Genomic DNA, 16,154 nt, shown 5'->3' with positions numbered 1-16,154 from the left:
TAAAACATTATGCAATCAGAAATGCAGACAGTTAAGGTAATACCAGTGCACATCAAGAATCATGCCGGGCTGAAGCAAGGATTTTAGGAACACCAAGGCCCCCCACACAACCCACCAGCCTTCAACCAAAAGAGGAAAAAAATAACAATTCTACATTATCACTAAATGCTCAACACTTTCATCTAGTCATTAGCTTGTTAGCATGCTAACATTTGTTAATTTGAACAAAACAAAAAATGCAGCTGAGGCTGATATAAATGGCGTGAGTTTTGCACATATTTAGTCATTAACCAAAGCTGGACAAGTGCCTGATGATGGTGCTAGATGAAAAGTCAGGGGATCCACTGAATCATTTGAATGCATCCTCTGGAGACTATGAAGGTCATGGTGATCCATCCAGTACTTGTTGAGCTATAGAGATAAAAACTTGAGCAAATAAACTGTGTTGTTATACAATAGATTGAACCCTCATGAAATATCAATAGCCTGAGCCTCACCTCAGCCAGCCACAACATCTAGATGTGAACGCATCAGTAAGAGGAAAATATCATCATGATGCCAAGTAAAACCAGTTTGCCTGCATATGTACTTTATACATTAGGTAATTTGTGCTTACTTAAAGGTGGAGTGAGTCATTCTGAAGACAGACTGTTGATATCGCCATCTCTCTGACTCCCCTCCCCCTCTCCTTGTCCTGTGCAGGGGCACAAACGGCACCTGTTGCTGATTGGCTGGAACAGTGCTGCGTGGCTCGGTGCGAGCCCCTCTCTGTTTCTCACTTACAGAGCCTGGGCTGTGCACAAAAGCAGATTTTTTTCAGCACACACACAGAATGGACAGCTAGTGGACAGTGAGGAGACATTAGCGAATATCAGCATCTTTCTCCAGAATGACTCATCCCACCTTTAAGTCAACTTTGAATGCTTTTACTTGTAATGGAGTTGACTATGTTTTATCTGTTATTGCTGCATTTACTTCTTTCACCACAGGTAGAATGCTAACAGCTAAAACCCGCCAAATTCCCCAAAAAGCGGCACAACTGATTAAGAACTTGAAAGCTATCTATAGATACAATAAAATTATTATAGTAATGAAACAGATAAAGCAAAAACACAACCTAAGGTCTCCAGGTCTCCAAAACTACTCGTTACATTACAAAAACATGATAAGCTCCTTTCAGACGACACTAGTAATGCTGTCGGAGAAACCATAACCCACAACAAGATCACAATCACTGCTATCATATAAATAAATTTGAAGAATATCATATAACTGTCACAGCAGACTATAAGCCTCTATTTAATTTATGTAGCAGAGAAAGTGTCATAAAGTACTGTGGTTTATGATAACAGTCCTGGCCTATAGAAATACAGTAGAAAACTGCTGAATGAACACCACAGATAAAAGAAGAAATACAATTAGGCACCTCATACATGGTGGTCTGTCCCTAGAGGAATATTTTTAGAGTACTGCAGTGATTTTTCATCAGGGATTGAGTGACAGCACTGCCTCCCAATTTGCCACAAACTTTCAAGTGGTTTTGCACCTAAACAAAATTATTTATTTACTTATTTACCTTAAATTGCTTTTTCAACACTGCATGATGGCAGCAAGCTCCAAAAATGGGCCCCTCACTCCCGCCTGTGTCGGGTTGAAAAAGGAAATCATTAATTTAGCATTAGAAGCTGGCTGTGAACCCATAACTGCCCTGGGCACACATCAGCATACATGCAGCACTGTTCTCTGCTGCTACACCTTCCCTGAGGTTCAAATGCCATCCTTCACTGTCATTACATTTTTGCCCCCATTAAGTATTGATTATCTTCACTTCACCGTTTCGAGCCCTGCTGTGGAAATGGTCCACGTGGCTAGCAACCCGTACTCCACGGATCAAGCGGAACAGAAGTGCCCACCTCCTGGTTTTTACACTAAAAAAGGAGTGGGAGGGGGAGTTATATTCAGGGGCAGGGGCAAAGAGAGGCACAGCGGGACACAGAGCAACAAGGGCTGACTACACTGTACCCTTCCTGCCTATTAGCAGTATGCTTGAGCGGACAACTGGAGGTTAAGTTGTTCTTTTTTCTGGACCCGTGAGAATTTTGCCACAACATGTGTTGAATATTTAGTGTGAGGTTAGTCCAAGTTTGCATCTGTTTTTCAGGAGAGTGCAGGTGGAAAAGTTTGTTTGGGCAGGAGCTTTGTGGCCTCTGCCATCAACAAAATACATCCATAATACTGTAGACTACTTTGTGCAGAGCTGTCTTTGTACATGTGCCAAAAACTCTCTAATGGCTGTGTGTTGCAAACAGCTAATGGCCACTGTTACTGCTCTCTGCTGTTTTGTATATTTCAGTATCACTGCTGGTTAATGTTTTACATGTGCAGGCCGTGGAGGGGTATTTCTTCTTTGGAGAAAAAATTCAGAAGATGGAGAAAAGTATCTGTTAGCTATGAGTCAGCCTTGTGGGTGTCTGGTCTTGTTTTTGTTTTGGGGGTTTCTTCTACAAAAATACAGGAGAAATATAGCCTCATGTATAAGTTCACTTATATGTCAAGGATTTTCATTAATAAAATGTGAAAAGTAGACAAATATCACTTTATAAAACTACAAGTGCTCAGATTCCTTATCCACTAAATGTAAAGATGGTCTAACAAACACATTTTAAACAATATTTTGTTCATACAAAAACAGCTTTTTCGGCACCAAGGAGGTTTTGGAGACATGCGACGCTGGACAAAGCTTGAATGCTCTCTGAGTTATTAACTGTAATTCCAGCTGAGTGCAAATTTGTTGTCCTAATTTGTATACAATTAAAGCTCAAAGGCACCTAAGAGTAAACAATGCATAAATCCTCAGAGTAGATGTTTTAAGTCAAGAAAATATTAAATATTTTCTACAAAAACAGAATTAGAACAAAACAGCCCATCTGTATTCATAAAAAGTCCCATTTATTTCAAAGTCGTTTCATCAACAAATATTACAAATCTGCATTGTGTGGGGGAGACCCATAACAGAAACATATGAATAAAACATTACAATTTTTATTATTACAATAATTGCTCAGCATCCATTTCAGATGCTGAAAGTTGAAGCATTCCACTCATTTAAGTTGGACAATAAACAAGAAACAAGCTAGCATACAGACACAGCAAATGAGTTAGTTAGGCCATTCCTGCCTTACAGGATTACTGTGTAGAGTGAAATCCACTAGGATCCAATGTGGCTTTAGGATAATCCCATCAGAACTGCTACAGTGCAATGCTACTACAGGACACCCAAGCCTGTTAGCACTGATGAGAGCCTATAGTAGAGTGAAGCAGTCCTTGTTAAAAAATACTTAACACACAGACTTCTATTATACAAGACAAACATTTTAACAGCCTGCTGCCAACAAAGCACCACGTCTTATGTTACTAGTTTGCATTATCTAACAAACACTGACTGTAAACTAGTTACACAGATAGAAAACTAAGTCAGTATTTGCATCATGGAAAATATCTCTCCTGGAGTAAATCTTCATATAAAGCTCTGTAACATGAATCCACCTGAAAAATATCTTTTCCTCAGATACTAATACAAGCCTGAGTTACCCACTTTAATTGTAATCCGTGTCCATAAGATAATACTGAGTTAATATGCACCTCTGCTGCTGCCTGTTCTAATTAATGAGGACACGTTTTGATACTGACATCCTTTCATTTCTAATATTCTCCTGATTTATGGAAAACAAGTGCTACACTGGCAAAACTTACACACACTGGTGTAAGCTATTTTTACGCCTATACGCCCAATTTTTTATAATTTCTCATAATTTAATAACGTCTTACCAGTCAGCTACACTGACTAGACTTAAAAAGCAGACATCAATAAGGAGCAAACTTCTGCCGCTCAGATTTTTTGATGCCGGAGGTTGACATTTTTGCGGTGTAAGGGGATAAACCCTGTGTTAGGCTGGAAGCAGCTGCTGGGTGGACAGCCAGGACGGGGAGGCTTTTCATGCCAAGCAGGCTGGAAACGGGAATGGCGTAGTGTGGGTTTTGGATGGTTGGTAAGGTGGAGGGAGAGTGGACGTTAATGGTGGTGGGGGCTGGGGTGGTGGCCGCCAGGACGGCCATAGAGGTAGCAGCGGTGGAGGCAGTGGGAGCGGACTGAGAGAAGCTCATGTTGAGGTCAACTGGGGTCGCAGAGGAAGCGGCCTGCATGGTGTATTTAGCCATCTCTAAGCTGCAGGTCGGGACGTTTGGAGGGGGGAGTTGAGATGGTGAAGGGTTAAGAGGAGACGGTGAAAAATGAAAAAGGGGAGAATGGGTGAGATAAAGGAGAAGGGAGGTGAGAGAGAGAGGAGAAAACATAAGAATCAAAGAAGGAATGTGTTAAAAAGCAGAGACAATAAGGATTTTAATGCAGTCAAGAGAACAGAGCAGTGAGATGGAACAAATCCAGCCTCACAGTGAGTACAATAACTCTGCCCTCATACAATAGCATGGTGTTTGGCCGTCTTATCACCCGGCTGTGATGTGAAGCCCTGCTGGACGTGGTCGCCTTGTGTAATGTCTTACCTGGCGTTGATGAGGTACTGGGCCACACTGATGCTGGCCGGCGAGCCTGTGATCGTGACTTGGCGCATGGCTGAGCCATCAGTGGCGCTGGCAATTTTGATGTGAGCTCCAGAGACCTGGCGAATCTCATTGATCTTGCTGCCTTGTCTTCCAATTATGCAGCCAATAAACTAGAAGGGGAGAGAGTGGAAACATGTAAATAGCAAATCGGCTCATGTTTCCATGCTTTTCAGGAATCAGATTTCAAAACAGGAAGCAACTGCTATGGTGACAGCAGCCCCACAGTCTCCTGCTGTAGCTTTCTACAGAAGAAAAACACACTCCCAGCTGTGTTATTCTGACAGCAGAAAACATCTCCATTGTGCATTGTATTGTATTGTACGTAGAATCAAAACCACTTTCATGCCTACAGTAAATACAAAGCTTCCACCATCAGCTGGTTAGCTTAGCTTAGCACAAAGACTGCAAACAGCCAGCCTGGCTCTGCCTGGACACAGTCCAGCACCTCTAAAGCTCACTTATCAACATGTCATATCTTGCTTGTTTAATCTGTACAAAGTGTACAATTGACTGTGTGGTGTATTTGAGTCTCCGCTGGTTGCCTGGCAATCTCATGCTGTCAGCGAGGCTCCAGAGAGTGACATAACCCCCCGTAAAGCCGCAAACATTTTTTGGACAGATTAAATAAACATATGAGATATAACATTTTAATTAGTGACAGAGCTTGTGTAGCAGTTTCCTTTGTTTCCAATCTTTATGCTAAGCTAACCAGCTGTTGGTGGTAGCTTTATATTTACTCTACACACATGACAGTGGTATCCATCTTTTCATGAAAGTAAGTAAACATATTTGCCAAAATGATCAATCTACTGCAAAACTAAAGTTGTGCTATGTGTAATTTTATTGAAATATAAAACCCATTTTCTAACCTGTGATCACATGCATTTCTGAGATGATTTCTGATTCTGATGATAGATAAAATATGCATGGTTTATAGACTGCTATAAAGCCATAAAAACAGTCTTATATTTGGTATTGTTTTTGTAACATTCAAGCTATAACGAGCTAATACAACTACAATGGTGATTATAGTATTTAGGCAATAATTTATGTTCACCAAAAATGGAACAAAGGATAAATTATTTTCTGCAGCTAAGAAGGTGAAACACTTTTGTCCAAGAATTCCTCATTATAGCTGTCCTCCTAGAAAGTGTAAATGAAGTAAGAAGCAGGAGGATTAACGATGCGAGTTTTAGTGCTGGTGGAACACAAACAATGTGGCACTTACATCATTGGGTATTGCCAGCTCTTGTGAACTTGTGGGGGCAGATGCATCCAATCCTGCAAAGTAGGACAAGGAATGCTAACAACAGTATGGCACTAATGGCTTTCACTTTCATGGTATGACAAGTTGCCCTACTTTGTCTAGTTTATCACTCGTACACTGCTAAATTAGTGACATGAAAATGGCATATGGCAAGAAAATCTTTCTAGATAGACATATATACTGTACATGCATATTCAGCACATTATGCTGTACACATATTTCACACTGCTCATATAAAATAAGATAGATTTTCATTCAAATGAGAGTGTTTCATAAGTTGTTTCATGTCAGTGTGACTGTATAATCAAAAGGTTATCATGTTCTGTCCTCAGTTAGTTTTGGCAGTATATGAGTACGTGGGGTTGTTGAGGTCAGGGATGATCTGGCCAAGACAATGTTAGAATTGGAGGAGAAATGTTGCAGAGGTGGAGGATGGGGTCGAGAGATTAGGATTTGTTTTTTGGAGAGGGAAACTGGGCAAATGGAGCTGAAATTTTAGGAGGATATGAGAAATAGTGAGAAATGGGTAAATATTTACTGAACTGTAAATATTTTTTTCATTTTTCACATTTCCCTCTCAGAGAACTCTGCTGCTTTACTTTTGCATTTTGTTCTGTCTCTTACAATCTGCCACATACTCTTTTGGATTCTAAATATTTCAGTGACTAACTAACGTCAAAAAATTTGTTTGGTGGCTTATCCTTAAAACTGCACCACTCTATTCACTATTTGTTTGTCTTCCCTCCTATGTTAAATGGTACAAATAGATGTAAATACCAGTGCATTATACAGTATGTACATCTCTGTGAAGCCACCTTCTACAAAAAACCTGTGAGAGAGTCTGTAAACTCTGAGAGAATGGAGACATCCTTGATCCTCTCTGAAGTGACAGGGGTGTTTTGGTGATGCGATTCGAAGAGGAGTGAAGACAGAGGGATAGATGGACTTCCCCAGGGAGCCGTGGGTACGTACCAGGGAAAGTAGGGTTGCTCTGCCCAAGGGAGGGGAGGGGGATATGCTGCATAGCCAACTGGTGAAGCTTGGTCAACTGCAGGGTAGGAAGGAAGTTAGAGCTAACCAATCAAACTGGATTATTTCAGAGGAGCTGACAACTACAGTACAGAGCCAATCTGAAGTTCACAAACATCACAGATGGTGTCAGTGTGAAGAGATTCATTTCCTTCAGAAAGCATGCTGGCTTCTCACGGCAGTCATCTGAAAATACAGTCACATCTCTGGCTACAAAGCTAGAACTGATCATTATGTCTTAAGGTCTTCACTTTCATTTCAATCAATGCATGCCGCTACTGTTTGTTAGTGTTAGTAACGTAAACAGATCAGGGTTATAGAAGTTTCGTCTTTGCAGAGTAGGGAACACAGAGGGTATAGTGGTGGCTTGGAGGGAATGGGCAGGAGGAGGTCATTAGGGCAGATGTCAGTCACGCAAATGAACATACTTACATCTTGATGTGCAAAAGCATACTGCCCTGGGATTGCAAAGGCCTGGGGAGAACAAGAGGGAGATGTGGTTATATGACTGGGAGGTGCAGACATGTTCTAACATGTCACTTGAATCTTGAACCTGTCACAGTGCAACTCAGAGCAGTGAGTGCATTTCAGAAAATCCATTCCCTTCCTCTTTCCCATAGCTCTAATGTGTATAGATTTGATGGAATTTCATCTAAATGTCATCTGCTGCTTTTCCCCTTCTTTGACCATGGCCAGAAATCCAATAACAGAAACAGATGTCTGATAGGTCAGAACAGACTGTGCCAAATTCAGGCCAGCGACTAGCCAGCTCATGGAAAACATGAGCTGTACTCACAACATCTTTCAGGTTTCACACTGCAGGGGATTGTTAATGTAAATGCCTCTATTCATATCTCTGACACGTTACAGCTGGGCTCAGTACTTTCTAATATGATCATTACCTCATCTTACTGCTTACAGCACTACAGTGTGAAGAGCTTATTGCTGTATAATTACACAGATGTGTCCCTCTAGTGGTGAAAATATGTTTAATGATCAGCATGACTCTGAGCTCCCACAAAAGAATAAGCTTATTGAATTGTTATGTTTTTACAAAGTGGCTACAATCACTGCTAAATAACTCCCATATGGCTACTTACTTGTGCAGAGTGCTGTGGTGCTAATACTGCATGGGCTCCAGCAGGTATGGCCTTGGGACGGTAGGGAATAGTTGCTCCTTTCGGTGGAGACTAGAGACACAGTCATGCAAACCAAAAGGGGAGAAAAATTTATATGCTGCTGTAGCTGAGAAAAAAACTCTTACTGGCACTTTGGCATTTTATATTCATTTTTATATCACTTGCTGAATCTTTTTATATCCTATCCGTTGGCTGAGAAAGTTACATGAAACCTGGGAACAAAGAAACCTATAATACAACTGTGAATAGACTGGAATATAGGGAATTATTTAGAGTATTTGGCAATGAAAGAGGTCAAGTGCATACTAAATAGAAATCCATTTTACCTGCTGTATGTTTTCAAGCTTAAATAAATAATACTAAAAAAAGTGATAGTATACTATACATTACTGATTCCCCTCCTTGTAACCCAGGGAGTACTTCTGCCATTAGTTCTGCATCTCAGCTAGCTTAACTGAAAATAGAAGCTTCATTCGATAGCTTAACCTGAGTATTTTTACACTGCAGTATTAGAACTTTCACTTAAGTAAAGGATCTGAATACTTCCTCGCTCCCTGTTAATATCACAAGTTGCAGTTAAGAGTGTGAAAACTAGTTAGCAGGCTAAGAGAAAAGTTTAAATATTTAGCGCAAAGTAATGAATAAACTGTTAAAATAAGCTAAAAGTAATAGATAAACAGCTAAACGAGTTAGCTGAAAGTAGTGGCTAAACAAGTGGTCCAAGTGGTACAAGTACAAATGCAAACTTGACCATAGCAACCACTGACAAACACTGACTCGATTGTATGAAAAATATTGCAATAATCCATTTATATATAATTAACACTGTTCAATAACCTCCAGTTTCTAATTGTCAGACACAAAAGGTTGGGGTCTACTGATATAAACCATTATCAGAAAAAGTAATAATATATTAAACATCATAACGAGCAGTGCCATTGTTGTTGCACATTGCATGAGGATGACCAACCAGTACAACCTGAACACAAAGCTTTAGCCCTGCAGGAGTGAAATGTCGCAGAGACTGAAAATATTCTGAATGTGCTACTGAATACCTTTTACCACATCCTAAACAAATGTGACACTCTTGATGCCTAAATAGAGCTGTTGAATGTGAAGATCGTCTGCTGTCTGACAGTGCTTACCTCCAGCATGACAGAGCAGATGTGTCTTACACACTGAGTGATGGCCTGTGGAGTGCCGGAGATTGTGACAGCCCTCTCTGTAGAGTCCGGCAGCATGTCTCCTGCCACCTGAACCTGAGCGCCTGTGGTCTTAACGTCGCCAGACAACAGAAGAAACAAAGGCTATTTATTGCTGAAAAGAGCACACCATCACCCAAATTGAAATGCTGTTTCAAGCACCCACAAATTACCCCGAACACATTTTGACATGCAGGGAGCAGCTGCAAGCCAAATAGCAATGTGTGCTCCAATATTTGAAGAGGCGCACACAAATATTGTCCATTCAGAATGAGTATTCAGCCTCCACCGATCTTTACAAGCATAATCAGAGGGATTTTTCATGAGCAGCAACCAAAAAAAAAAAAAAAAAAATACACATATTTTAAGGCAGAAAAAAACAAGAAAAGTTTGAGGGGAGTGTTTGATACTTGAGGTGTCAAAGCACCAGGGTGGATGTTTTCTGTCTCTGTGTGGGTGCAGAAAAACACCTTCCTGATAGAAAATAAGAAAGAAAAGGACTCCTACCTCTCTGATCTCTTTGATCTTTGAACCTCCTTTGCCAATCAGTGAGCCACACTGGCTCCCTGGGAAAACCAGGCGAAGTGTCACAGGTGGCTTGCTTGTCACGTTGCTGTTTGTCATTGCCGTGCTAATATCCTGAGGGAGAATTCAAAAATATGTTCTTCTGCACCGACTGCAAGAACGTCAGCTTTATCTGACAAGTCTCTATTTTTGCAAGACTGAGGAAAAGGTGCATTGAGTGTCCTTCAGACTTCAGACAAAATCTTTAAAGAATTTTTCTTAAATTCTAGTGTAAAACAATAGAACTTTAGTGACAATATGTGAAAAGTTGCAGTGGAGTTTGTTGCATGCTTGTTTTGCTGTACCTCCTCAAACTTCTGTGCGATCATAGAGAAAGCCCTGAAGATGCCCTCTGTGGGTCCTGTGATGGTAACTATCCTCTCGGGAGATGATCCCTCTGATATGTTGATACGAGCACCACTCTGGAAACACAAATTGACATTATTCCAGCCTCTATTTGCTCTAATTGATCTGCCACAAGACATAAATTCTACGTGTTGTCACACTACTGGTGCCAAAGTGAAAGCTCACCTCCTCTCTCATTTTCTTTACTGTTTCTCCTTTCTTGAATGATGTTAGACATTACAAAACAGAGGATTTGATTAGTTTTATAAATAGAACGATACGAGACAATCAGACAGAGAGCAGTATGACTCAATAAATGCTGATGGATTGTAAAATAAATTTACCTTTCCAATTATGCTGCCAACTTCCTGTGAGTGAAAAGATAACAATGTTTGAGCCAGTGGCAACACACAAGATTTTCAAGAGAGCTTTTCACATTTAGAGCAGGATGTAATCATTTTAATGTGCTATTACGACACCATTAGGCTATTACTACTTAAGGACACAAAATGATTTCCGTATCTGTCTATTACCTTTCCATGCATCAGCAGCCTCAGTGTCAGTGTAACATTCAGACTCCCATCTGAAGCCATTTCTTCTTTGTCAGACATTCTCTGTTTTCCGAGCTTCAAAGTAAACACACAAGACATACATTGTAAGGCAGGTTGTGTATATAACAAGAACTCCAGCATTTCAGGTGCTTCAGTACATTTTCTAAATAAAGAGATAAGCTACAAGATCCAAATTTTCTTAAACATATGTAGCACTATTATACTTCATTTCAACTCCAGGCTTTGCTTTTGTGGTTATAATCGAAGCTCATGCTGACTTTCATTACACCGTTCTTCTTCTGTTTGTTACAGCCAAACTGCTGCAGCTGCAGGAAACGTGAAATGCATCATTCCCTGTGCTCAACAAGACTTTTCCTGGGAAACCACTCAGAGAAAATGTAAAGGCTTTCATGAACTGGGTGTAAGTTGCATCGTCATTGTTATATCAGTCTGCAGCAGGGATAAAAAAAAATCTGAAATCTGAAAATGTTAGAGATCATTACCTTAACTATGGGGAATGTAAAGTAATCAGAAAATGTTCCAGAATTGTAGCAATCATTTTTATGCTGCTAAAAGGAGCCAAATTCCCTCTTTCAGAATTTATCAGGGGATTGATGCTCTCCGAAGAGTCATGGACCATTGTTGTTTGTCGTCTGATCATGTAGTCGTGAGCGGGGGAAGATAAGCCTATCACTAGGTGCAATCTTCACATGGGAGTGTGTCTTTCGTTCCGGCTAAATTCAAGTTGTGTGACTCCCTTGGATAAGATAAGATACAAAGGAAGCCACTTGTGCTGTGGAGGATCAAGTGATGTGTGTGTGACTGTCCCTTAATACCACACTGACGCCACACAATGTTGGCTCTGTTGTGGACGCGTATCCAATCTGTTGTATTTGCAGAACAAATAAAGAATGTCTCAATGTAGAGTAGGAAGGGAAGCTTACTGCACCATGACAGACAGAGAGAAGATTTCAGGTCTGTGAAGGACCAAGGTCACCTTGTTTGTGAGATCACTGTGGTTCTGAGAAGTGAACCATGAGGAGAAAATTGCCTCAAATGAAGAATTAACAAAATAATCAGGATGAAAAAATGTAATTTAACAAAGATTGGACTTTGGACCAAGCAGTCACATAAAACCTCACCACCAAACCCGGTGACTTCATGCACTTTCTGATACCTCGGTGATAAAGTGGAGGGAGCATGGTGGCATGTTATTGGTGAGTGTGCATGAGGTGTTCCCAGTTAATCCAGAGTTTAATTCAATCCTGCTTCACAGTCTGCACAGTGACAGTTTTAAAGCGACAGTTGGATAATTTGGGATATACTCTCATTTGCTTTCTTTGGAAGAGTTAGATGAGAAGATCATACCACCGTCATGTTTGCACGGTACATATGAAGCTGTAGCCAGCAGCCGGTTAGCTTAGCTTTGCATAGTTTAGAAACAGGGGGAAGCGTCTCGCTTGGCTCTGTTTAAAGTTAATGCTTCCCAGCACTTCTAAAGCTCACTCATTAACATGTATCTCATTTGTTAATCTGTACAAAAAACAATGTGTAAAACCACATTGTGCGTTATGTGCCAGACTGTTTCATGAACCAGCTGCCAAGCAGCCAGCGGAGAGTCTGGGAAGTTACTGCTCTGAGCAGACACGGTCCTCTAAAATAGCAAATTGTCATTTTTACTTTTTATTGATCAAACAAAAGCAATATAATGTGTTAATTAGGGAGCTTTAAGAGGGGTTGGTGGATACATTTTGTTACTGTTCCTCACGACAGAGCCAGGCTAGCTGTGTTACGCAGTTTCCAGCCATTATGCTAAGCTAAGCTAACCGCGGGTGGCTGCTTAGATACTCACACAAAGCAATAAATACAGAACTCTCTGCTGCCATTTCACACCTAAAAGAAAGACCAGAAATGAGCGCACATTCAAATCAAGCATGCTAACACTGATGATAGCGCACATGTCAGCAATTACCCGATGAAATTTGGCAACATCATCATGATAAGAAGCCAGTAAAACATGGCTTTCCAGGAGCTGAGATAAGTTTACAATAAGATATTGTTCTGGCACATTCCAGCGTTGATAATACCAGACTGAGCTACAGGACTCAATCCAAACCATATCATGAGTAAGTGGAGGGTGTTTTACTGCTAATAAGGCTCATAACTATTCTCCTCTCTTCATATCATTATAAAGTTACTGTGAATGTATCAAATAAACAGCAACATCTCTATGTATATATGTATATATATCCTATAGCCTGGGATTTGTTTAGTTAATGCTAAGACCCCTTTGACCCATTTCTGTCACCTCTAGCACATCAGCGCCCACTCAAGACTTCCGAACAAAACACTGGTGCACAACAGCACCCACAGAGTATACATGATAAAACAGATAATTTGGAAGCCAGCTCCCAGAGCACTGACAGGCAGAAGTGTGCTTCAGAAATTCAAAAAAAAAAAAAAAAAAGAAAGAAAAGAAAAGAAAAGAAAAAAAAAAAAGCCCAGAACATTAATCCTTGAGGGAAATGGAGAACAATGTCTAAGTGGATTACTTGAAGGGTTTCATTATAAAATACTGTATATTCCAAATGTGAGGCTAAAACAAAGCAATCTTTAACACTCTGATCATTGTAATGAAAAGATGACTGCATTTTACAAGATGATTAGATACAATAGTCTTGTAGCTCAGGAATAAAGCTCCTAGACAAAACTTACAAAAATGTTCCACACATTTTGAAACACATGTCAAATAATGAATATTTATCATAATGAAAGATTTCTACCGACCTATCACTAATTACTTCTTGATTAAGTAACATACTATTTATAACCACCATCTCAGACTATAAGCATGGGGTCGTACAGAATGTTATTTCTCCCAAATGTGACAATTCATTGTAGCCCAAACTATCTATGAAGTTACAAGTGCAACAAAATGCATTTGCAATGCAGCAGTGTACAGAAAAACAACCAGCTCACATTAACTCAGTGTAACGAGAGTCAGGAGTAGCGCATTAAAACAAAGCCACGCGTTCTTTATCTCTCTTTAAATGTACAGAGCCGAGGAACGCTGAATTAAAAGTTCAACTTCAACTTTCTGTCCCCAACACTATTGTACTCTGCAGCATTGTGACCAGTAGAAGCTGAGCCGTGAACAGTCTTGACCTTTGCAGTTATGGCTCAGTGAGAGGCCTGTAAAGCAACAAGAATGGTTGGTATAAAGCACTGACCTGATATACAAATTCTCTCTCCTCTTCTGTTTTTCTGGTATCTCCTAAATGAACGGCCTTTTAGTTTGTCGTCCGTGTTCAATGTTGCCCCCTTTGTTGTCAGTTATGCACAGAGTGGACAGATGGTTCCCTGTGCCCTCAGACCGGCTGGAGCGGAGGCTGGCTTTGCTATTAGTCCCTCAGCTTAGCCCAAGATAAGCCCCTACGCAGGGCAAGTGAACCCGCATCTCTTGCCTAATTCTCCCTGTCACAGCCACCAAAGAGGCGTTCCTCCGCACGGAGATCCACAAGCCGAAGAGGCCTGAGGGCAGGGCAAAGAGGCTGTTTGGCTGGAGGGTGTCCAGCACAGATAGAGCAGACTACAGTTACAGCGACCACAACAAAAAAAATCGGGAAGGTCTAGCCTTTTGCAGTCATCAGAAACACACATAGAGACACTGAAGAGAGGCTTTGTTAACCGATGTTGCTCTGAGGCTAACAACTCTGCATGACTGCTGTGTTCTTCATTAGATTTTCACAGAGCTTCCTGCCTGCACAGGGCCGGATTTTCTCTAAAAATAAATCTCCCTGTATGAAATCGGTGCTTTGTACAGGGAACCCGACTAATTGAGGGCTGGGAAGGACAATGTGGCGTTTGGGGTATTTAGTGATGTTAAGCACAATGTCTTCATGGGGTGCTTCTCCCCCCCTCACTGCCTCTGCCCTCCCCCACACCAAGCCCTTCTGCCCTCGTAATGAGGCCATACTGGATACAATACAGCCCTTCTGCACAGAAAAATGTATTCAGCTGAGCTTCAAAATTGTGAAGGAAATGAATCAGTGAAGCATAAGTGGCATATTTAATTACTATTCACTGCGTTGCACGGGGACAATGATGGCTGCTGTGAGCCTCATGGCCGCCGTCTATCAGACATCTAACCAAGCCACATTACATTCACATCTCAACTAGGATTTCAAAACTACTTTTAAGTGGCATTTCCATGATTAAAAGGATTGAATTTCTTTTGAGGACACAACGATAGAGATAATGCTTTAAATTGAAGGTATCTTACCATTCCTCACTTTTCAGGGTTAAGTTTTGTAAGTTAGGTTAAGATAGGATAAGGGGTTAAATAATGGAGGTCAATGAAAGTCCAGAAAAGTATGATAAAACTGGCTTTTGGTTCCCAAACTGGAAACAGAATCAGAACCACAACAAAGCTGTCAAGAGCAAGGCATCTGACAGAGTATGTGACAGTTATTTCTATCCTTTCAAACACCATTAGATGATCAGGCATTTCATGCCAATCACTTGTGACTAATTTCCTCTCCTCCACGTACCGTGTGTGTCAATGAGATTAAAGAGTCTGGGATTATATGTAATGAGATTACTGTGAAGCGATTGCTGAGTCTTGTTGGTGTAATCAGTTACAGGTACTGAAACATGGGTAGATTTCAAATTAACTGAAAAATGAAAAGAAATGGGGTCATAGTTGCACTAATTCTAACTAAACAGAAAGAATGGCTCAAGGATGACTGTATTATACTCATGGTTCTTCTATCACTATCGGTCCTTAGCTTTATTAACACTTGACAGTCTAGTGGCCTGACATAATCATTACACTGGAATAATATGTATTTTAATAAGATTCTAAATGCCAAGGAACAAAATGTATTAAATGTACTCCTTTATGCACTGTGTGTGTGTCAATGAGTATGAGAGTCATTATATATATTGTATGTAAAGGGATTACTGTGAGGTTATTACTGAGACTTACATTTTATAATAACCATTTAGAGGAGTAAAAGACATGATCAAACTAGTATTGATTTGGTTCCTATATCAATATGTGTGCTTAACTTTAACTTTAATGTCTATCAGGCAGCTGAAGATGGTAGGTCACATCTCATTTTCTTCTCTGGATGTTATTGCATGTTTAATAGAATCAAATGTCTTTAGGGGCTGAAAGATTAAGGTCATTCTTTAAAGTGCTATTCTTTAGCTCTTAAATGTCTTTTTCAGGTTTGGGTTTAGAAGTAGGGATTAAACAATTAAAAGGGTTATGGTCAATATATCATATATGACATATATTGCAATAATGGTTAATAAATATATTGTTTGTATAATTACTTACAAATATTAAAAGCAGTGTAGAGTTTGTTTATTTATTTATTTATTTATTTATTTATTTATTTATTTATTTATTTATTTATTTATTTATTTATTT

General features: G+C 40.1%; 1 protein-coding gene across 2 annotated transcripts; it reads right to left on the bottom strand.

Moving 5' to 3' along the window:
* Positions 1-2,928: 2,928 nt before the first annotated feature.
* Positions 2,929-10,826, bottom strand: LOC139341450 (poly(rC)-binding protein 3). 2 transcript variants are annotated; one of them, XM_070977995.1, is made up of 12 exons: positions 10,700-10,826; positions 10,511-10,534; positions 10,353-10,385; positions 10,127-10,243; positions 9,765-9,896; positions 9,201-9,329; positions 8,017-8,106; positions 7,349-7,390; positions 6,860-6,935; positions 5,849-5,901; positions 4,561-4,730; positions 2,929-4,225 (listed from the first exon to the last, which is right to left on the bottom strand). In XM_070977995.1, exons 1-12 carry the CDS (start codon positions 10,814-10,816, stop codon positions 3,865-3,867), a joined length of 1,344 nt encoding a protein of 447 aa, XP_070834096.1. In that variant the 5' UTR covers positions 10,817-10,826; the 3' UTR covers positions 2,929-3,864. The 2 variants fall into 2 exon arrangements, with proteins under 2 accessions (XP_070834096.1, XP_070834097.1); XM_070977996.1 differs by having other exon boundaries at positions 10,353-10,381.
* Positions 10,827-16,154: the final 5,328 nt, after the last annotated feature.

This window comes from Chaetodon trifascialis, chromosome 13, assembly GCF_039877785.1.
Source record: "Chaetodon trifascialis isolate fChaTrf1 chromosome 13, fChaTrf1.hap1, whole genome shotgun sequence".
NCBI lineage: Eukaryota > Metazoa > Chordata > Actinopteri > Chaetodontiformes > Chaetodontidae > Chaetodon > Chaetodon trifascialis.
This window is presented reverse-complemented; position numbering and strand designations above follow the sequence as displayed.

Coding starts and splice junctions, on each gene's coding strand:
- LOC139341450 (XM_070977995.1), bottom strand. CDS start 10,816: ATGTCTTGTGTGTTTACTTTGAAGCTCGGAAAACAGAGAATGTCTGAC. Junction 5,902..6,859: donor GAGCAACCCTACTTTCCCTG/GTACGTACCCAC, acceptor CCTACTTTGCAG/GATTGGATGCATCTGCCCCC. Junction 4,731..5,848: donor AGCTGGCAATACCCAATGAT/GTAAGTGCCACA, acceptor CTCCCCTTCTAG/TTTATTGGCTGCATAATTGG.